General features: G+C 44.1%; 1 protein-coding gene across 2 annotated transcripts; it reads right to left on the minus strand.

Moving 5' to 3' along the window:
• Positions 1–5634: 5634 nt before the first annotated feature.
• SYPL1 (synaptophysin like 1) lies at positions 5635–14578 on the minus strand. Of its 2 annotated transcripts, none has more exons than XM_021275353.4 (6): positions 14560–14578; positions 9744–9813; positions 8902–9020; positions 8283–8487; positions 7249–7437; positions 5635–6395 (listed from the first exon to the last, which is right to left on the minus strand). In XM_021275353.4, the coding sequence occupies exons 2-6, from the start codon at positions 9810–9812 to the stop codon at positions 6267–6269; spliced, it is 711 nt and encodes a 236-aa protein (XP_021131028.2). In that variant the 5' UTR covers position 9813; positions 14560–14578; the 3' UTR covers positions 5635–6266. The 2 variants fall into 2 exon arrangements, with proteins under 2 accessions (XP_021131028.2, XP_071888693.1); XM_072032592.1 differs by lacking the exon at positions 14560–14578 and adding an exon at positions 9994–10203.
• Positions 14579–22470: the final 7892 nt, after the last annotated feature.

Raw genomic sequence — 22470 nt, forward strand, 5'->3', positions numbered from 1 at the left:
AGAGCCAGTGTAAAAGCAGAAAATGACTGCTTTGATCTGAAAAATGTGTTTTAAAAGAAAATCCTAAGAAACCTGAAAACGAGTACCGTCTAGCGGCTCAAAAAGGTAATAGTGAAATACGGTATTTTCAGTGCTGAAAAGGGGAAAAATAAACCTGCAGAAGCAGAAAATGACAGATTCCAGCAGAAGGATTAACATGCGTAGTGCAGCGACTCGCCCTAGAGCAACGGAGAGCTCCAAGGGAACCTGATCATATTAAATGCGAAGCTAAAATTAGATGCTTGCAAAAGCAGATCAGGATGCAAAAATTAAAAATAGCTGCTGTATCTGCAGAAAGTGGCGGAGAATTAGATTTGAAGTCAGCAGAGGAAAATGATTTAGGGGATGATATGCATAAATGGTAAATGAAAAAGGAGCTGGGAACAGCGGCATGTGTAACAACTGATTGCACACCATGCCGAGGCGGGGAGGTGCAGCAGGTAGAACTGTGGTTGCTTCACAATGCAAGAAATGACCCTGGGGCTTTGGGACAGACAGCTGGGGATCGTGAGCCGCAGGGAGAAAGCAAAGCTGAGGACTGGAGAGTGTTACTTCTAGATAAAACTACATCAAATTTTGAATCAAATTGAAATGAAATGTGTAAATTTGTTAGCGCTTGTGCTGCACCAGCTTTTACTTAGCCTGTGAATCAGGCCTGAAGGCATCAGTACAGAGCCTCCTTGATGAGTGCATTAAGTCAAATTGCCCAGCAGACAGGTAAGAAGAAAATGCAGCTGGCAGCACCAACATAAATTCATAAGCCAAGAAAAGATAAGAGTGCATTTTATGAATAAATGAGGAATCACTCAGATTTTGGCAGGATATAGCATCGAGTACAAACCACTCGCTGCTGATGGGGCACAGGTAGCTGCAGTTCTGGCAGCAGCAACACTGAGCTAGGTTCCTTCACCGGAGGATGAATTATGAGACGTGGCAACCCAAAGACACCTCCACTATCTGCAATGAACACCAATGTCACAGGAGGAGAGGGAACCCACCCTCAGGCATCCCCAAATGCCAGCAGGATTCTGTTGTTGGCCAAGAAGTTCCCTCTGGTACCCCACAGTGACCCCCCAGCTCCATTTTCCTGCACTGCCACCCTCCAGCCTTTCTTCCTGCCACAGGTTTCCGATCACGGTGCCTCACGGTCACACCATGTATCACCCCTCAGTTCACCTGCCGGGGCTGCATAACCATAGCTTGCTACCAGAAGGATTTAGGCAGTCTGAGAGGATTTTTATGAGCTTGCTCCATTGATGGCTGCAAAAGAGATTGCTGCCAGCTGAGGACACCTTTTGAGATCTGGCAGATTTCCAGGCCCTTTGTTCCCTCGGTACAGAGGGATCAAGCACACTGCAGCTCCTGTTAGCAGCAGTGATTCTTGTGCAGCCGAGATAAAGCTGGTAAATCACTCAGCAGTCTTTTTTTTTTTTCCTTCCCTGCTCTCATGAGTAAATAAGGCACTGAGCATCTCAGCGCTGCCAGCGTGAACGTGATGTCAATTCAAAGGCAAAGGCTTCTCAGCCCTTTGTGGGTGTCCGGTGTAAATGCGAGCAGCTGCTTGCTCCTGCTGCACGATGCTTTCCATCTCATCCCAGCGGCAGGACTCGAGCAGACATCAAAGCAGGCGGTGTTCTGCTCCAGTCTCCCCCCCGCGCAAAGCAAAACAAGCCTTATCCTAATGAACCAGAAGGGGACACGTGCCTGTTCTTTCTTTCGGAAATCTTGCTGGCTGAGGACTACACAGCACATCCACCTCAGCACTGCTAACGTTTATCTGTGCAGAGCATGCCACGCGTGCAGTCATCAGCTCGAATTTCTTCACAACACAACGCTGAATCTGTCACTGTGTATTTTACCAGTTGTAGCCCTGCCGTATTTTATCTCTCTGCCTTCCAAGGGAAGCACTCCGGAGATGGGACCCACTCGTTTCATCTGCAAAAAATGCAGGAGAAAGTTTGAGCCCTGCTGAGGACAGAAATGCCTCTTCATAAAACACCTTCGTAAAAGCAGACTGAATTAAATTTAAGTTTTGGTTGAAACAAAAGCATTCCAGCTCTGGTTTGGCTTCAGCTGCTGGCTGGACCTTAGCCAACGAGGCATACACCGATCTAATCCATCCCTGCTCTCATGTGCAGAAGTACACACAATTACCAGTTTATAACTAAGCCGCTCGAATGTCTCCAGCAGCGCTGTTTGGGACACAGTCAGCTTGTCACAGCACCGGAGCTGCAGGTGGTAGATAAATAGACGGGATCGTGCTTTTGTTAAAAATAATATTAAAGGTTAAAAAACAGTTTTATACGTACCATATGTAGAATTACATATGATGAATTATATACATTCATCAAATTATATTCGATATATTTGATATTTTATATCAAAGAATTATGAGATTGAAAAGCTTGATTAGTCTATAAGTAGCGGTGTTTTTTAACTTGGACAATAAGAAAATTCATAGAAGTTTTAGATTTTAGGATGAAATTCATACTTTAAACAAGCACAATGCAAGCAGGGAGCCTCTGGTTAAAAATTAAAAAAACAAACACCACAAAACAAACAAACAAGGGACAAAGGCAAACAATGATGCATCAGATGTTAGAAAAGAAAAGAATGTTACAAAGAGGAGACCTCTGGAAAAAAAACTTGGTTCAACCTTGGTCAAAGCAGTGCTCACTTTGATCAGGTGACAAACACTAATGGGCTCCAGATTTAGCTTTGGAATTAAAAATACAGCAATGGAATTACTAAAACTTCTAAATATTATCTATCTTCCCGACTGAGCCACTTGTATAAGGCTGTTCATCATGATGAAATAGCACATGGCTTTTGTATCTCAGGTGTCTACAATTCTGATAGGAAAACAACAGTTGATAAGGCTCAATTGGTTTGACTTAACCACAAAAAAAAAAAAAAAAAAGAACAAACAAACAAAAAATGCAAAAATAAAATAAAATAAAAGCCCTATGTGCAGCAACAACAAAGTATTATTATTATTTTTTATCAGCTCTTTTTTGTTTCTCTCCTCCCAACTGTACATGGTGATATAAACATACTATCACGAAAGAAGCCATCAGTGACAACTGTCAGCTCAGGGCAGTGCTAGATGATAAACGAAATCTCTTCAAGGAGGAATGAGGATTTGAGGCTTAAAGTTAGCACTTGGAACATAGAATTGATACAAGAGAAGAGGTCAGAAAGGACATCACAAGTCATTTTTTGTCAGGAGTTATTGAAAGGCAGGAGAGCAGCTAATATAAGACCACTTCAAGACAGTGCTTCCTTGTATATATAAACAATTGTCTGGCTCAGTACAAAAAATCTTGATAAAAGCTTCATGTTCTGCATTAGTTAACACCTAAGCATTGTAATTACTGTATATGCAGCCTTTCCAGAAGATTCACACTATATTTATAGCTCAGTGCAATTCTGCTGGGTATGACCTAGTAGCAGAGATTAAAGAAAAGATCAGGCTCATCTTTTAACATCAATAATTCCAACGAAGCTTCAAGACCCAATTAAAATTACTAAAATGACAGAACGCTAACCCAGCCAGGAGTCATCTTCTGATCATTCAATGCAAAGGAAGTGCCAAGAATGTAGGACTACGAGCAGAGCATACACATCCTGGCTAATTGCATCTAAAATAGGCCCAAGGAAGGCTATAGCAAGGAGATAGCTTGGTCAATCAGTGTGTTAACACCAGTCACCAACTGCTCGAAGACCTTTGAGCGTGAAGTTGACACAAGCATCACTGCCAAAGAATGAGGCTTTGGTGGTTTCATCTGCCCTTTAGATGAAAGCGTCTGCAGAGCACAGTTTGTGCTGGATGGTTATAAGGAATACCCACAGTAAGTAACAAAACGGGCAGCAGCAGGCAGCTCTAGTCTGCAGGACTAACAGAAAGTCTACAAAACAACACACCCACCAAAAAAAACAACTGAAGGCATCAGCGTAAGAACTCCTCTGCGTGATCAGCAACAGCTAAAGCCATGTCCCAAAAGACAATGCATTTGCATCTATCACAGCAGTAAGGATTGAAGGCACCTTTGTCATACTACTTTTATTATACTCTTCAGCGTGAAAATGCATTATCAGAAATGCTGTAGCTGTAGTACACTGAACACTTAAGATTTGTGTTACACACACCGTAGCTTGCATATGCTTATTTGATGACACAGTTTAAAGGAATCAGAGAGATTGAACAGGAATCTGTTTATTAATCAAAACAAACATTGTTTCTGTGCAATTCACAAAGTCAAGTATCTTCATATGGGTAGTGGGTTTACATGGCAGGGTTTTGGTAGCAGGGGGCCATAGGTGTGGCTTCTGTGAGAAGAATCCAGAAGCTGCCCCATGTCAGATAAGGGCCCTGCAGCTGACCATAGCCAGGCCAATAAGCGATATTTTTTGCGCCTCTGTGAGAGCAGATTTAAAAAAGGGAAACACAGACTGCTGTAGAACAGCAGCTGGGAGAGAGAGGAGTGAGAGCCAGCCCTGCAGCTCCCAAGGTGAGTGCAGCAGGAGGTGCTCCAGGCAGGCAGCAGCAGTTCCCCTGCAGCCTGTGGGGAGGCCCCTGGTGGAGCAGGCTGTCCCCCTGCAGCCCATGGGTCCCACATGGAGCAGATCTCCACGCTGCAGCCCCCCCATGGGTGGAGGAGCCCCCAGTGGAGCAGGTGGATGTGGCCTGGAGGAGGCTGCGGCCCATGGAGAGCCCCCACAGGAGCAGGCCCCGGGCCAGAGCTGCAGCCCCTGGAGAGGAGCCCACGCAGGAGCAGGGGGTCTGGGGGGAGCTGCTGCCCACGGGAGACCCGTGCTGGAGCAGTTTGCTCCTGGGGGTTGGACCCTGTGGTACAGAGCCATGTGGGAGCAGTTTCTGAAAAGCTGCTGCCTGTGGGCAGCCCCTGCAAGACTGGTTCAGGAAGGATGGCATCCCATGGGAGGGACTGAGAAGGAGCAGTGGAGATGAAGTGCTATGCACTGACCACAAACCCCATTCTCCTGTGCAGCACCAGGAGATAAAAGAGGGTGGATGGGGAGGGGAAGGTGGTTTTGGTTTCTTCCCTTTCTTCCTAATTTCTTTAGTAAAATTTATTGCCTATTACTACCAATCAATCTCCCTACTTAGAGTCTAGTTTGCCCATCATGGTAACTGTTGGGCAATCACCACATCCTCTTGCCCTCAGGAAGGATTGAAGGTGAATCCCCCAACCCTATCTCAACCCTTGAGCCCTTTGCATTTTCTCCCCCTTTCCTTCTGAAGAAGGGGGACCATAGAGAGCTGTGGTGGTGCTCAGCTGCCCACCCATGTAAAACCATCACACTATGGCTGTCTATAAGATGACTCATAGTGCTCCAAATAAATGGAAATAAACTGAACAATACTAAAGACTGGGATATTAAGGAGTGGGTCATATTCAGCTAACTGTATTCCTGTCCTTCCACCTATGAGGACTGTCCACACAATGCAAAGGGAGTCATAGAAACCCTGACATTAGCTATTAGAATACATTAGCTTGAGTGTCCCAAAGTGTGAAAGTGTTAAGCCATACTTTTTGTTTTAACATTTAAGTCAGCTATTACACATACATAATCTTATCTTTGAGAAATGATCTTTTATTGAAACTCAGTCTTTTTGTCCCAAGGCATTTAGTAGTAACACATTAAACACAGAAATAACACCCTTACAGTCAGACCTGTTAACAGATTTTATACAGTAATCTGGATCATCTGCAAGTCACTGGATGATGCCTACAACTATGACAAAGCTTCAAGTTTTAATGATATAGCTTCTGCAAGTTAGTGATCATAGGAGGCAGCTGAACTACATTTTCATTGGAATTTCCCGCATCATAGCTGCATTTACATTTCATTTTTGTTAAAGGCTTATTAGAACTAAATAGGTTGCAGTAATAACCCCAATGCAGTTGCTCCTTACCCATCCCTCCTATGAGGGTAACATAAGAACTCTCCCCACAGCATCAGCATTTATATAACCTCAACATTTTGCTCTTTAAAGATTGTACAAAGTTGTGCAGGTTTTTGTTAAGGCATAATATATTTCAAGATAACATTTCAGTTGAAATTACAGAGACCTTATGTCAAGCTAATACTCTGTATAGACTTCCATTTTGTACTATCAGTTATTAGTAAAAGAAATCCTAATAGTTCCATGCTCTTGGCAATGTGATGTGAAAGCAGAAGCACTTCAAGTTATCATCTCATTTTCATATCCTTTGAGCTGAATATATTCCTACAACTTGAGAAATTTTGTTTGACTGGTTGTGCAAGTTGGTGTCCTTGTATACAAACCAAATATTTCCTCCCCACAAAACCATATTAAGCAAGCCAAATACCTGTAAGAGAAGAAAAAGTGAGTTTAGGCTTGAAAGAACTGACATCAAGAACACAGATTATGACTTCAAAACAAGCCAGAAACAATAGCTATCTCTGGAACCTCTAATTGGGAGGAGAAACTGGCACATGCTTTCAAATATTACAGGGTATTTTAACTAGACTTTGAAAAAAATCAGATAGTCAACTTATTCCATACAAAGGACAGAGTTCTACAAGTTTTTTCAGTCTCTTGGTACCTCTGCATATGCAGAGCGCATGACTGATTATTGGGCCAAATTATAACAACCAGAGCTCTAAAAAGAGAAATTTACTAGGACAATCATACAATGAGCCTCATTTGCCCTGCTGTGAGGAAGAGTTCTGTCTATAAAAACGGGCACTCCATACTAATCTTTGTCTTATAAGGAACCTCTGATATGCAGAAGTTCACAAAAGTTCATGCACTTAAACAGCTAGGCTCAGCACCAAACGGAGAGCAGAAAGCATAGTGTTTCCTCCATGCTTATAGAAGTCAGCAAGCCATTTGGGTGGCTGAGCAACATAGTAAGGTGCTCTAGTCTAGAGATAGAAATAGTATGGCAACTTCAGTGTTTATGGAACTACCATATCAATAATTCTGAGACAGACCCTACAAGTCATTTCTGTTCATTTCCTTGAAGGAAGAAGTTTCCTTTTTAAAAAAAATGAATGCTAATCAATGATTACCACTGTATTAGGCCTGAACAACCGATATCCCATAAAACAATCTTAAGTTGAAGCAACATGTGTGATCAGTAGGATGGGATTCTCAGGTACTATTGACTAATTCTGTAACACATTTATTGTACACCATGTGGTGTAAGAAATACATACCGCAGACACATTCAGAGTTCCCATTCTGGTCACAGAAACAAAATGACAAGTTGTTCCTGGTGCTTTGCAAGAGTCAATTTGTGAAATAATACTGGCACCCGTGGATATTTTGATGTCAGCAAGTGCCTTTCCCCACGCAAAAGTACTGACTAGCCACAGAAAGGCTATTATGACAGTGAGAATTAAGTCCTACAGAAGAAAAGCATTCATTATAAGGTTTTCAAAAAAATTGCATGAATATACACAAGAAAATAAGGCAGAAACTACATCAGTTATATCAAAATAACCACATCAGTACTAATAAGCACAAGCACATGTAGACATTAACAATACTGTAGTTACAACAGTTGATTATCTTTGATTATCAACTATAGAACTGTACTTATGCTTGATAGATACAAAATGCATACAATCTGATCCTTAGGAAGAAATGAGAATCTAGATCAGATGCCTGACATGTGTTATAAAAATTTAAGTTTCACAAAGCTAGGGTACCAGCAGGGAGAAGAAAGCAGAGGATTTAAGACTACACTGCTGTTATGCTAAGACTTGGCTTGAAAGGTCACTAGATCCATTTTTTGGGTATGCTCTGGATTATCTCATTCTGAGGATCATGGATTTAGTACTTAAGGTGAATAAAATTCACAAGATAGCAATTTCCCCTCTGCTACTCACATCTGCACAGCAGGTGCTCTACAGAGGAGAGATTCCTAGTGACTAACAGAAGAGGCTCACCCTACAGAACAAGTCTATATTCAAATACATGATAAAGAAGGTGTGAAGACACTCTTCACATAAGAATGAGCTTCACTCCAGTTTTTGGCTCAGTAACAGGGTAACATACCATAGATATTAAAGGGCATAGATTTCTATTTTCTGCTAAAGTGCTGTAGACATGAAAGACATTTGATACAAGCTCCACTTATCTTTTGGAGCTACTGAATATTCATAAATTCAGGTATTCTTGTGTTAGCAGTGGTTCCCATCTTTGTGTTTTTAAAAGGCAAGACATTAAAAATCTTAGTATTACTTACAGTTAGTGGAAACTTGCTATTGTGTTGATACACATGCTTATATCCAACATATACAACAAGGGCAGCAATGCAGTAGAGTAATACCAACACTGCAAGCGTAACAAAGAACTGTGCAGAAGAGGAGAAGTTGCCCACGAGATAGCTGTCAGTCCAAGTACCACCACAGCGTTCTGGATCTGGTTCACTAAATACAACAGTATTCAGCCTAGAAAAGATAATATACTTCATGTGGTTAGAGCTTGCTGTACAGCAGAAACATCACACAGTCATGCCTCCAGAGCAACTACAAACTGATGAAGAAAGAGGCTGTTAAGATTGTGCTGTTTTGCTGATTAAATCAATTTTGCAGCTTTTACATACTGCTAGGTAGTTTAAGGTAGAGCAGTTCAAAGCAGTAACAGAATGAATTGTCCCCTCTAACTACTTGTTTTTGTAGGGCTCTTATAATCACAATGCTTTGAGCAGTTATAATATTCACTTTTTAAACTACCACAGAGAAAGTCAGGTGGTTTACTTTATGTAAAAGAATTAACAGCATAAGCAATCATGAAGAAAAAGATGAAAGCAAAGAAAATATAATCAGCATATAATGAGTAATAACTGAAGAGATAACACTCACCTGAATGGATATGCAAAAGCAGCTGTTACAGTTTTGTTCACCACACCCTTGCAGGAAACTAAAAGGGTAGTTTCACCATAAAAGCCTCCACAGGTTGCAAAAGCAAAAATGGAAAAGATCTACAGAAGTGCACACATAGCCGTATTAGTATACATCACTAGAGCTCAGAGGAAACAAATCTAAACTTCTGGCAAAAATAGCTAGTGAAAAAGTAAGCAAAGGATGAAGTTAGTGACGGGAAACTTATGTGATGTCAAGAGGGAATGAAAGTGTTGAGTTTCTATAACCAAGAAAGGAGAGCAACATAACTGGTAAGGCAATTTGAAAGTTTTGTCTGCATTTTTCTCAGCTTTATAGCAGAGGTACCTTTTTTAATTTGAATGCTTGCAGGAAGAGCCAGCCCAGCAGCTCTCAGTTAATAAGCATTTTTAGGAGTCTCAGACACCCATAACTGTACATTAAAGCAGCTAGTTGCTCCACACTCAGTATCTGTAGCTCTTACTTTCCCTTTGTTCACTAGGGAAACCTCAACCCCACAGTACCCAGGACACAAGATACCAATACTGAGCAGCACAAGTAGCTATAACATTTGTAATTAATACATAATCCTATTAATCTACAGAACTGCTTTCTCCCCTCCCAGCCAAAGAGCTGGCTGAAGAGCAGCTTCGTTGAGCAGCCACCAGCTGCAATACAAAGCATGGAGCCAGCAGCCTGTTGGCACGCTCCTAATGAGGCCTGCCCTGATGAGGCTTAGGAGCAAAGCAAGGCCCAGGCCAGGAGGAAAAAGAGCCCCATTAAGGAAACGCAGCCTCCCCCAGGGCCTTCCCAGCCCTACTCACCCACTGGAGGACCTTTATGAAGCCCAGGGGCTCCAGCAGCATACTAATGTCCACTTGCAAGCCAAACATCCTGGAAGACACCAGAGCAGCCTGCAACAACCACAGACACCCTCACCAGGACCACCTGCCCCAAGGCTCCCCCTTTTAGAGCCAGTGGCCCTGCTCCACCCCACCCCACCCCACCAATTATGTCACACTGGAGGCAGCCCCATCCAGTTACCTCATACTGGGATGGCCCTGCCCCTATTACCTCATACTGGGATGGCCCTGCCCCTTGTTGTGTCACACTGGGGTCCATCAGTCTCAAATTAGAGGGAAAGTTCAGCTGTGTGGGGTGGTTGCTGCCGCCATGGAGGCCTTTGTCTCCAGGTGGGGCATCCTGCTTGGGGAAGCAGTACAGGAAGAGTCACAGGAAGGAACAGCTTCGGCCATTTTGTGAGATAGGACAGCAGTGGCAATGCCAGGAGGCTGAGGGGGGTGTGCTCAGCTGAAGTTTGGTGAAACCGCAGTGAGGCCCTGAGTGCTGTGGTGTCGGGACTGTGCGTCCTCGTGGCCAAGCCATGCATTAGGAACAACGGGTGGTGGCCAGAGGACAAGCATGCTTCAGAGCGCCCTGTGTGCCATACCCAGATTTGGGACTTACTGATCTTATTAGACCTCATTAGAGTAGTCAGCCATGCTTGGGGCTGGGGACTGGGTGAGGTGATCTCCAGAGGTCCCTGCCAACCAGAGTGACTCTGATTCTCCAAGTCAGGCAGGCCTGACCTGCACTGTCCTCCATCACAGCTCACCTCATGGAAGAGAAGTCAGACACATAAAATACTGTCCATAGATAAAATACTGTCCACTGCAGATCTGCAGATACTGGAAAGTGGAGTGTTTTTTGTTTGTTTGTTTGTTTGTTTGTTTGTTTTTTCACTCGATTGTTCCCTGCATTTGCTATTCCTCTGTGAGCACCAGGAGATAGCAGACATTTTGAATATCTTGACAAGAAATATTGAAAACATCAGCTTTTGTTGTGCAGGAAATTCTCAGTTATGAATAATAATTGCAACAAAATACCACTGATTCCTTACGAATGCACAGAAGCCCAGATATCAGTGGTGAATCTTCTCACGGACTTCTCTGGTTTCTGTATTCCCTCCCCTTATCACCTGTGCTGCTTTCTATCCTTGCAGTGCCACACACCCTTCTTTCCTCATGAAATAAAATGTCAAACACTTACAGGAGTTGTTGATCCAATGAAGTCGGAAAGAAATGGCAGCAAAGCAAACCAGAAGCAGCAGGGAAATGCAGCTGGGGGGTGCTATACAGAATAAGATATGGCTGTTACACTTCCCTGTCAGTGGCTGAGCAGGGCTGCAGAGGCACCTGGAGAGAGATGTTACTGGACCAGCCCTGGCCTGCACATATGCAGGCTCAGATAGGTGTAGCTGGGTGCCAAGTGCCCTCCTGGATGGTCTTTCATATGCCCGAATAGGAACAGCTGTTGTTTCTTTTTAATTGTTTACCATAAAAAATAAAACCCTCTCTTTTCCTCGTTGAGTCCTTATAAAATATTCCAGTGTTAGTTGTACGGCTCTGCATTTGCATTACAGTCATTAATGTCTCAGAACAGACCATCACACTCAGAGTCTTAGGCAATGTGGTTCATTTCTCTTCCTACACAGTAAGAATATGCAGAGATGAGAGACTGAGCAGCCTGCTCACCATGAACTCTGCATGCTGTCACCCCCCAGAAAATGTGAGGTGATCAGAGCTAGCTCAACCTCCGGTGAAAGGAAGAGGAGCTCCCACACGTGTGCCCTGTGAGTCAGAACTGCTGCACTGCCAGCTCCCTGGGAAGAAGAGCAGGCGAAACTCCACCATGGGCTTGCCAGTCAAATTATTGTCAGGATCACACAAAAGTAGAGCGGTGCTGTGCAGGTACCATGCCCTGAGAAAGCTGGTCTCAGCTTGTGGGACAAGTGGGCACTGCAAATCCCAGTCAGAATTTTACCTGCAGTTCTGGTTAGCCTTCACAGCCTTCTCACTACATGCCACAGACCTTTGGTGATCCCCAGTGCTGAGCAACTGTAATAATTAGACTTTCCTGAATTAAATCTGTGACAGATGTTACTACTGCGAATAAGTTGTGGGAAGCTGGCCAAGGGTGGTAATTCATAAGAAGCTGCCAGGCTGGGTAATACTTCTGAGAACGGTAGCAAAGAGTCAGGCTTTCAACTAGCCTGGGGTTGCTCTGCTGCAAGGCATTGGCAGCAGGGTATGACATTCTCACACAGTTTGCTTCTTCGTTCAAGGAGAATTTTCTACCCCAGTTTCCTGTGTGGCGAGCAGGAGAGGTACTGAGATCAGCCTGCTGCTTTGGGCTCCTGGAGGCAGTCCAAATTTAAAGCTGTGAAAAGGATGGTTCCTTCTTTTCTTTCACTGCTGCATTACAAATACAGCTGCTGCCCAGCCTGGCAGCCTCCTCCCTGGCTGGTGGCTTCTGCTTTGTTCTCATTTGTGCTTGTGAGCATTAGATGAACTGCACAGATGAAATACAGTCAATCCCCAGCTGTCAAATTTTGATGTGCCCATCCCTGAGGGTTATATAAACTCTTAAAATGAATAGAATAGGCTCCTTTATTACAGGAAAATGACGTTGTTGATGCCTCAAAATTCAATGAATTAGTGTCACTGATTCTATTTATACCACTATCTGTAAACTGCTTTTAAATCTGATGTAGCTGTACGCTTGCCAGGCTTAATATTAACGTGGTTACTAATGTGTGACCTTGCTGTTAAGATCAACTTCCAAATTAGTTACTAGTTACAAGTAATGACTAGTTGGCTTTTGTATTGGAAATCTCCAAGAATATGCATCTGTGAGTACAAAACACAAATGGTGCAGAGTGCACTGAAGGGTGAGAGCATGTGCATAGCAGATGCCACTTGCGGAGCTTTCCTTGGAGGAGTGAGGCTGTTCTGCAAGCACTCAGATGGGACAGGGTGCCAAACCTCTCAGCACTCCAGCAGTGTGCAAGCATCATCAAGCACATGCTAGAATTCATTTTTGAAATGTGGTATTGTCTTTTTCTGTCTGTGTATGCCTTGAAAGCACACAAGTGATCAGCTGCTCTGTGGAGCAGGCTACTAAAACACTCTGTACAATTAAAAATGACAGCGAGGTATCACAGGAGGGGGAGCCCCCAGGACAGCAGGGACCAAAACTACCAGTCTGCAGAACTGCACCTTGCATTTCCAAATGAAGGTGACAAGGTGACAAGGAGATGGTCTGTACCACCTGTGTGTGCTCTGGCGTGGTTTTGAACACATGGAGCCTTGAGAAAGCTCCATCTCCTGCAAATATGTTGCTTAGCCCAGCATCAGACCTCTAGGAGCTCAGGGCCAGAGCTCTCTGCCTGGGCCTTCATCCCCCAGCTTTAGGGGTGGTTTAGATATGCTTAGAATCACAGAATCATTAAGGTTGGAAAAGACATTCAGATCACCTGGTCCAACTACCTCCCCACCACCACTGTGTCACCCACTAAACCATGTCCCCAAGCACCATGTCCAACCTCTCCTTGAACACCCCCAGGGATGGTGATTCCACCATCTCCTTGGGCAACCCGTTCCAATGACTGACTGCTCTTTCTGAGAATAAATGTCTCCTAATTTCTAACCTAAACTTCCCCTGGCTTGACGCCATTCCCTCTAGTCCTGTCACTAGTTATCTGTGAGAAGAGGCCGACCCCCAGCTCCCCACACCTTCCTTTCAGGTAGCTGTAGAGAGCAATATGGTCTGCCCTGAGCCTCCAATTCTCCAGGCACAACAACCCCAGTTCCCTCAGCTGCTCCTCACAGGACTTGTGCTTCAGACCCTTCACCAGCTTTGTAGCCCTTCTCTGGACACACTCCAGGGCCTCGATGTCTTTCTTGCCGTGAGGGGCCCAAAACTGAACACAGTACTCGAGATGTGGCCTCACCAGAGCAGAGCACAGGGGAGCGATCACCTCACTGCTCCTGCTGGCTACACTATTCCTGACACAACCCAGGATGTCGTTGGCCTTCTTGGCCACCTGGGCACACTGCTGGCTCATGTTCAGGTGTGCATTGACCAACACCCCCAGATCCTTTTCCTCTGCACAGCTTCCCAGCCACTCTGCCCCAAGCCTGTAGCGTTGCATGTAGTTGTTGTGACCAAAGTGCAGGACCTGGCACTTAGCCATGTTGAATCCCATCCCACTGGCCTCTGCCCATCAATCCAACCTGTCCAGGTCCCTCTTCAGGGCCTTCATCCCTTCCAGCAGATCAATACTTCCCCCCAGATCGGTGTCATCTGCAAACATACATACCCTCATCCAAATCACCAACAAAGATATTAAAGAGGATAGGCCCCAACACCAACCCCTGAGGAACACCAGTCATGACCAGTGGCCGGCTGGATTTCACTCCATTCACCACTTCTCACTGGGCCCGGCCATCCAGCCAGTTTTTAGCCCGGAAAAGGGTGTACCTATCCAAGCCATGGGCCAGGTTGAGCTCATGCTAGGCTTTAGCCTTCCTGATTTTTTTTCTCTGCATATGCTGGAAACTTCCTTGTACTCTTCCCGAGCTGCCTGTCCCTTCTTCCACCAGACATAAACTCTCTTTTACTCCTGGACACTCAGCAGAAGTTTCCTGTTCAGCCATGCTGGTCTTCCTCCCCACCAGCTCATTTACAGCACACAGGAGCAGGCTGCTCCTGTGCTTTTAAGACTTCCTTCTTGAGGAGCATCTAGCCTTTCTGGACCCCTCTGCCCTTCAGGACTGACTCCCAAGGGACCCTTCCTACCAGTGTCCTGAGCAGCTCAGAGTCTGCCCTCTGGAAGTCCAGGGTAGCAGTTTAACTGACACCCCTCCTGACTTCACCAAGAACAGAGAACTCAGCCACTTTGTGGTCACTGACCAAGATGGCTCCTGACCACCACATCTCCCACCAGTCCGTCCCTGGTAGGTTCACAAACCATCTGAGTCAGGAAGCTGTTTTCCACGTACTCCAGGATCATCTCTATTGAGCCTCATTTCATCCCCATCCCCCTTCATACCTAGTTTAAAGCCCTCTCAACGAGTCCTGCCAGCTCCTGGGCTAGGATCTGTTTCCCCCCTTGAAACGGGAGGGACACATCTGCAGCCATCAGGCAAGGTGAAAGGCGTGAGCAGAATGGATCAAATACAACAGCAGCACAACCAATTTCAGCTCAGAATCTGCTCAGTTCCTTCAAGAGCAACATAAGGAGCAAATGAAAGAGATGAAATGGAGAAGACTGTTTCTAAGATCTGTGGTAAGGATGAGCAAAATGATGCTGGGTGTACTCAGTATCTGCCTCCTCTGCCATGAAGGGGCCTCCTGTGATGTCAGCTGCCACCTGCTCTGACACCACCTCAGTGTATGCTGGAACCCACCCCATAAAAAGGGCAGCCCTATAGCTGGCAATCTCTTGCCAAGTTTTTTGCACCTGGAATTCAAGGAGACTTGGAGTAGACAGGTTGCAGGGAAATCAGGCAGGGACTGCCAGCCTTTGGGTGGTGTGCTGCAAAGGCCAAAGGATGAATGTAATGGGACAGAATGTCTGGGACAGAAGAGGAAATCCACCCAAGAAATAGATGCCCTCAATGGTCAACCCCCCAGAAGGTGTATATAGATGGATGATGGGCGAATGATGGTTTGGAACCCACTGAAAACATGTGAGCAGACCATTGGGGGCTCGGCTGAGGAGAAAAACATCCAGGACTTGTGCAGATGCCCACCAACAAAGTTGGTGCAGACCACGCCACCCAAGAAATGGATGGATGGATTCTCCCCCTCCTTATTCACTGACCTTGGAGACTGCAGGGCAGTTTCCCACTCCTCACTCTCCTAGCTGCTGTTGCCCAGCAGGTTTTTTATTTTTATTTTTATTTTTTTTCTTTCTTAAATCTGCTCTCCCAGAGGTCCAGCCAGCATTGCTCATGGCTTGACTCTGGCCAGCAGTGGGTCTCTTTGGAGCCAGATGAAACCGGCCCTTATCTAACATGGGGCAGCTTCTGGACTCTTTTCACAGCCCCCCTAACTTCTACTTCATTAGTTAGAATTTACAGTTAGAATTACAGAATTAATTAGAATTTACAGCTTGACTTCATAAGATACTTTATTGACTGATGTTGTAAAGGAATGACAGTAATTTGTGATTCTGGTGCTGAAATCAATCCCTGTTAAAGTCAATGGAGTTGAATGGTTCAAAAAAATTATGGAACAAGACCACAGCAGAGCTGTGCAGGTCTCCTAGGGTCTCTCTCACAGGGATATTGCAATGGCACAACTAAAATGCACTTTGGTTTGGGCTGTGAAGGTCTTGTAGGATTGGACTCCAGTGGGCCAGTCTCTGTAGAGCTGGTACTATTTTTTTCTGTGTTTCACAGCAGTATTTTTAATGCAGCTGGCGTAATGCCCTCACATCCAGAAAGGATCTGTCACAGTTCAGTGCTGTTTTCCCTGAGTTAAATGAGTAGCGGCTCAACCAGGAAAGCATACCCTATGGGAGCCTGTATATGATCCCTACTGTCTTTATAGTACATGAATCCCACCAAAACATACCAACAAAAACCTCCCAACAAATCTAAAAAAGTACAGCTGAGGTTTCAAGCCACCCTAACTAGCCTTGCTGCCTTGAATAGCCAGTTCCTTTAAGTAGTTAAAGAAGCATATAAGAAGAGGGACAGGTGAAGATAAAAATGGAAGATCTATTTGGTCATTTTCTCCACTGCATCCTACATGTTCAAGAAAAACTGTTCCATATGTTAAGTGGCATTTAAAGCCTTGTTTCAGTCTAAATGAACCAAGCAATCCTCCCATCCACATCCAATGTTTCTCAGTATTTTAATTTCTGTGTCTGTCTTCATTCCTCCCCATCTTCTACTTAATCCCTGTAAGCAATACATCTCCATAAAAATACATACAGGCATGTGTCTGATTCCTCTTCTTTTCTGCTTGTCAGTTGGTTGAAAGTATTTCATTATTTAAAGCATTCTTCAAAAATGCTCTCAGGTCCTAATAGATTTTTTTTCCCAATGTATTTTCAGGTGTCACATACCAGGTATGGAAGTACTCTGAACTGTATACAGTGTTCTAGCTATGGGCTCATTAATTCAAAATTGTAAAAGGCTCTTAATTTTTCACTCCATATAACTTATCTATCCACTGGGGTTAAAAGTATTTTGGAACATTTTTGCGAGTGGTTTGCATTCCAAAGTGGTATCAAACATATTAAATATAGATGGTGCTTCCATAAGGCTAATTTCATAAGCTGAAACCAATTCTGAATCAAATCTCTGCAAGGATAAATTTAAGCAGGTAAACCGTAAAACTGTTTAAAAGCAATGAAAAAGTCCACTACAGAAAAAGAGGGTTATTTTACTTAGAAAATCAGTTTGGCTTAGAGAGAAAGTGAAAGAAGTAGAGAAATTATACAGCAAATGGGAGAAGCTGGTAATAATGAATACAAATTAGAAGGTAGCCTATTGCAGAAAAGTGATAAGAAAGCAAATGGACCAAGGGACCAGTATATGGTCTGCAGACCTGCAGACAACAGCAATGCATTTTTAAAACATAGGAGGAAGAGAAGAAATTATACCAAACTGAATAGACATAAATGATGGAAATCAAGTTAAGGGAAAAAAAAAAAAGGCAGGAAGGACCAATATTATGGCCTGTATTTGGGAAAAAGCAGGGAAGTATTAATATGCTAATAGTGCAATAAATCCTTTCCACTCCAGCAGGGCTCAGGAGAGTGTTGAGTCCCATCTGCTAAAGCTTTTTCATCAGTCGTCAATACCCAGCAAGCCCAGTTTGGACAGGACTGATAAAGGAGCTCTCGTAATATTAACACTGATTGCCAATCATCTTTGAAACACTGTAAAAGATCCAGATGTCTGATGTTATGGCAATGCTAGCCCTACACATTTGTCACCATTCCCAATAAAAAAAAGATGGAGTGGCTGATGACCCTCTTAATAGAGAATTAAATTAGAAAAATGTAGTTAATGTCAAAATATATGGTCATTTGGGAGTTAGGTTTTGCTGATTAGCCTGTGCTTAAGCCTGTGGTTAAGCAGTGATGATCAAAAGACTGGGCTGATGTAGTTAATAGTTGTCACTGTAATGTATTTCAAGGTCTGCAAGACATTTGACCTGGGACTGATGGATGCAGGAAGATATAAAAGTGATGTGAAACACTGATTTAATTAGAAACTAGCTAGCTGGAAGGTCTGAATCTGGAAATTAGTATTATTATTAAGAAAGCAAAAATAATGTCTCAGTATACTGAGTCTCATTCTTCAAAAAAGATAAAAGGAGGACAAAACTGTGGGGTTTACGTAGCTGCTGTCAGGATGTCTCTGAGCCACCGGTGTGGCAAGGCTCTGGGACAGGCCAGCAGGAGTCCTGGCTGCCCCTGGGGACATGTCTGCATCAGGGACAGCAAAGCACCACTGTGCAAGGAGCATCCTCTGGAGCACTGAGCTGCAGCCTCACTGACTGACGCTCATGGAAGATTAATTCAGAGTACCCGGGTGATTTACATGGAGAGCTCATTTTCTTGGACTGAAAGAAGTTGGATGGTTTAGCTTATCAAAGTGAAGGGTAGCTGAAGATACTACTGCTGTCTTGAAGTACACCAGAGAATAGAAACAGGGAAGACAGAGGTTTATACTAAAAGACAGTTTTACCACAGGGATTGCTGCATATAATCAAAGAATATAATTTATGCTGGACATAAAGTGTAAGTGAGAGGTTCTGGAAGTGTCTTCCAGCAGCAGGCGCGCTCTAAAAGTTGTTTTAAGAGGGAGTCAGAGTATTTGTGTTATTGTTGCTTGTGACAGCAGCGGAAAAAAACGTGATGATTCATGATGTTCTTTTCCCATGCTAATCTCCTACACAGCCCAAACAAGGATTAATTCAGGGAAGTCCGAGGCTTTGTGTTTTATAGATAAAGCAAGAGAGAATGATTAATTTAATACTGATCTGGCAGGGGAGACACCGTTACACGGGACTGCCCTGTCCACAATATTCTCTATTCAGCAGATTTGCTGTAACTTTAGAAACTTCAGGTGGGGAAAGTGCTTTTCTTCCTCCCATACTCAGTAAATCTCCCCTGCCAAATAGCTGTCTATGGGTAACTTCTCTTGATGCAATAGGCTGCATTTTTCTGTCCATTTTGTTAGATTTCTGTCTGTTTTCTAGTATCTTTGCATCATTTTATTTTCTTGTGCACTCTGATATTTTAAATCTTTCCTCTTTAGAACTGCTAGTATATTTATTATTCAATGTATTCCTCTTTTGGCTCTCTAATAACAGCACTTTGTTGTATGTTTCCTTTTCCCTGACTTCTGTGGTACCTCTTTTCCTTTTCTCCAAAACTCTGAAAATCACTGTTCGGTGTTGCACTTTGCTAAAATCCTTGAGACATTTTTACTGCATGTGATGTTCATCTACCAAATCCAAGCAGCTTTTATGTCTTGTAGTTAAAATAATTTAAATGTTCTGAGACACAGTATCAATTTCTTTAAAATAAAAATCTGGGCATTTATGCTGCCTTTATTTCATCCTCTCATAGCAGCTCAGTTACTTCAGAATTGCTTTGTTGCTTCTTAGTGCCCTCTCTGTCTTGAGTTTTCCTACTGCTGCATGTGTAAAAATGATTGTTATTCTTCTTGATCCCTGTGGAAGCAGGCAGGCCGTCGTGTCACCTACCCCCTACATTTCTGTGTACATTTCCAAAGGGCAAGGAAGGCCCAGAGAGGTGGTGGCTCCTCTGGAGGATGCTCCAGAGCAGAAGTTTCTCATAGCTTCTCTTGCCTCTCAGGCAGTGCAATTTCCACGTGGGATCACAATCTACAAATGAATCCTGTATCTTAATTTTCATAGCTCATCATTTTGTAGGTGTTAAGCAGGCAGCTGTGAGAGTCTGTGCCTTATGCTGCTACGTGAAGCGTTCTGTGAACGCACCTCAGAAAGTCACCGCTGGCTCTGGAACACAGCGATTAACCGTAAAGGACAAAAATGGCGATGAATGCACATGTATTAAAATCTCTAAATTTCATTGCAGAGTTACCAGTCTTCATACAGAAGAATGTCAGCTGCTGACTGGAGGATCCTGCCTGGGAGCTCTGGGTGGCTGCAGCCGTGCAGACGGAATCCTGTCGTACCATCTAGTGGCCTGCCGGGATAGCGCACGCTCTGCAAACTGCCCGTCCTCTGAATTATTTAGTTATTGTTGATGTGTGATATATCGTGTAGATATGTTTTTTAATTATTAACCTTGTTAAGCTTTTAATTGTTAGAATTAAACTTGTAAAATTTTTAATTGTTAAAATTAAACTTGTGAAACTTGTTATTATTAAAGTTACTTGTGAAACCCAATAGAAAGGAGTTTACCGTGAATTTATTGGGTGAAGGGGCAATATTAAGAATGGCATAGGTGCTGATTTAAAGTGGAAAGCATAGAAAAAAGGAGGTAGAACATACTCTCTGCTTCATGCAGACCAGTGTGGTCAGTGAGATGAGCTCGGTGTGGGCATCAGATGCTTCCCTTGATATACATTGCTCTCACTAAAGCCTAACACTCAGTACTGTAGTGGGTTTACATGGCAAAGTTTTGGTAGCAGGGGGCCATAGGGGTGGCTTCTGTGAGAAGAATCCAGAAGCTGCCCCATGTCAGATAAGGGCCCTGCTGCTGACCAGAGCCAAACCAGTAAGTGATGTTGTTTGTGCCTCTGTGAGAGCAGGTGTAAGAAAGGTGGAAAAAAAATAAATGCTGTTACTCAGCAGCTGGGAGAGTGAGAGGAGTGAGAAAAAGCCTTGCAGGCACCAAGGTCAGTGCAGAAGGAGAGGGAGAGGGGCTCCAGTACCCAGAGCAGAAGTCCCCTGCGGCCTGTGCAGAGGCCCCTGGTGGAGCAGGCTGTCCCCCTGCAGCCCATGGGTCCCACATGGAGCAGATCTCCACGCTGCAGCCCCCCCATGGGTGGAGGAGCCCCCAGTGGAGCAGGTGGATGTGGCCTGGAGGAGGCTGCGGCCCATGGAGAGCCCCCGCAGGAGCAGGCCCCAGGCCGGAGCTGCAGCCCCTGGAGAGGAGCCCACGCAGGAGCAGGGGTCTCGGGGGAGCTGCCGCCCACCCATGTGGGACCTGTGCTGGAATTGTTTGCTCCAACATCCATGGGGATGGACCCCATGGTATGGACCCAACTGGAGCAGTTCTTGAAGAGCTGCTGCCTGTGGGAAGCCCACACAGGATCAGTTCATCAAAGACTGCATCCTGTGGGAGGGACCCCATGGCACAGGGGACGAGAGTGACCAAGAAGGAGCGGCAGAGATGAAGTGCTATAGACTGACCACAACCCCCATTCCCCTGTTACCCTGCTCTGCTTGGGGGGAGGAGGTGGAAGAAGGTGGATGGGGGGAAGGCGTTTTTGGTTTCTTTCCTTTGTTTCTCACTTCTCTAGCATGCTAGCAATAAGAAATAAATCTCACTGTCTCCCTACTCTGAGCCTGTTTTGCCCATCATGATAACTGTTGAGCAATCTCCCTGTCCTTATCTCAACCCTTGAGCCCTTTGCATCATGTTTTGTCCCCCTTTCCCTTTGAGGAGGAGGAGTGAGAGAGCAGCCGTGGTGGAATTCAGCTGCCCACCCAGATAAAACTACCACAAATACATATGATCTGTATCTTATGGCAAAGCACACCTCTGTAGTGCTACTAATAACTTACTTTTTGATGAATCCGGAAATCAGAGAACCCCTTCCCTTTCCCCTCTTTCATTTTCTCACACCAGTCTCTGAGAACTAACCTTGTATGTTCACTTTTGGCAGTGCTGGTTAAAAAAAAACACACATTCTTCACTCATGGCTGTCTGCAGAAGTTTGCACTGTCACACATTTGAACTGATCAGGACAAAAGATAAATCCATTATTGTTTTGTATTGTATTTATTTATTTTTGTGCCAAATTGATGCACAAAAGCTTGTGCTGGCACAAAGCAAGGGGCAGTTTTTGGGGAGGAACAAGCAGCTGGGGGCAGGAAATACCTTCTTCTTAGCTACCTTGTTTAGGGAATTTCTCCTTAGCCAAAAACTAAGTGAGAAAAAAACAACCTGCCTGCCACAGGAGAGATCAGGTGTCCCACTGCAACAACAAAACCAGAAGATATTACCCTTTCAGAAGAGTATCATAGGATTGTTCAGAACACAGCGAGTAGGAGAATTGGGCTCCCAAATGTACTGCACTGTCCCAAATGGGACTCAAGATCAGCTCAGATCTATAAACCAGTTTTAAGTTTCAAAGGACCTGTTGTAGCAAACCGACCCTGGAAAGCTTTAGAAACAGCTTTAGGACTTCCCCATTTATCTGATGGATGAATAAAATGCATTATCCACTCTGCATCCTGAATGAGCACTGCTATGCTGCTGTGCAGTTAATGCTGTTACAAAAATTGTTTGCATTTCTAACCAAATCTCATTAGAAGTTTTTGTATAATTAATTATACAAGCAAGCTGAACACATTAGTTTGCTTTATTTTTTTTTAGGGTTCCAGATTTCCCAACTGTTGACAAAGGATGTGTTAATGTCATCATTATGAAGTTCTGTTGTTTACTGTTTTCTTCAGCAAGTAGTAATTTTATTGACTTTGGCAGAGACATCGGTGTTTTGCATGATTTCAATAGATTTTGTGACA

The sequence above is a fragment of the Anas platyrhynchos genome, chromosome 1 (assembly GCF_047663525.1).
Source record: "Anas platyrhynchos isolate ZD024472 breed Pekin duck chromosome 1, IASCAAS_PekinDuck_T2T, whole genome shotgun sequence".
NCBI classification, from domain to species: Eukaryota; Metazoa; Chordata; class Aves; order Anseriformes; family Anatidae; genus Anas; species Anas platyrhynchos.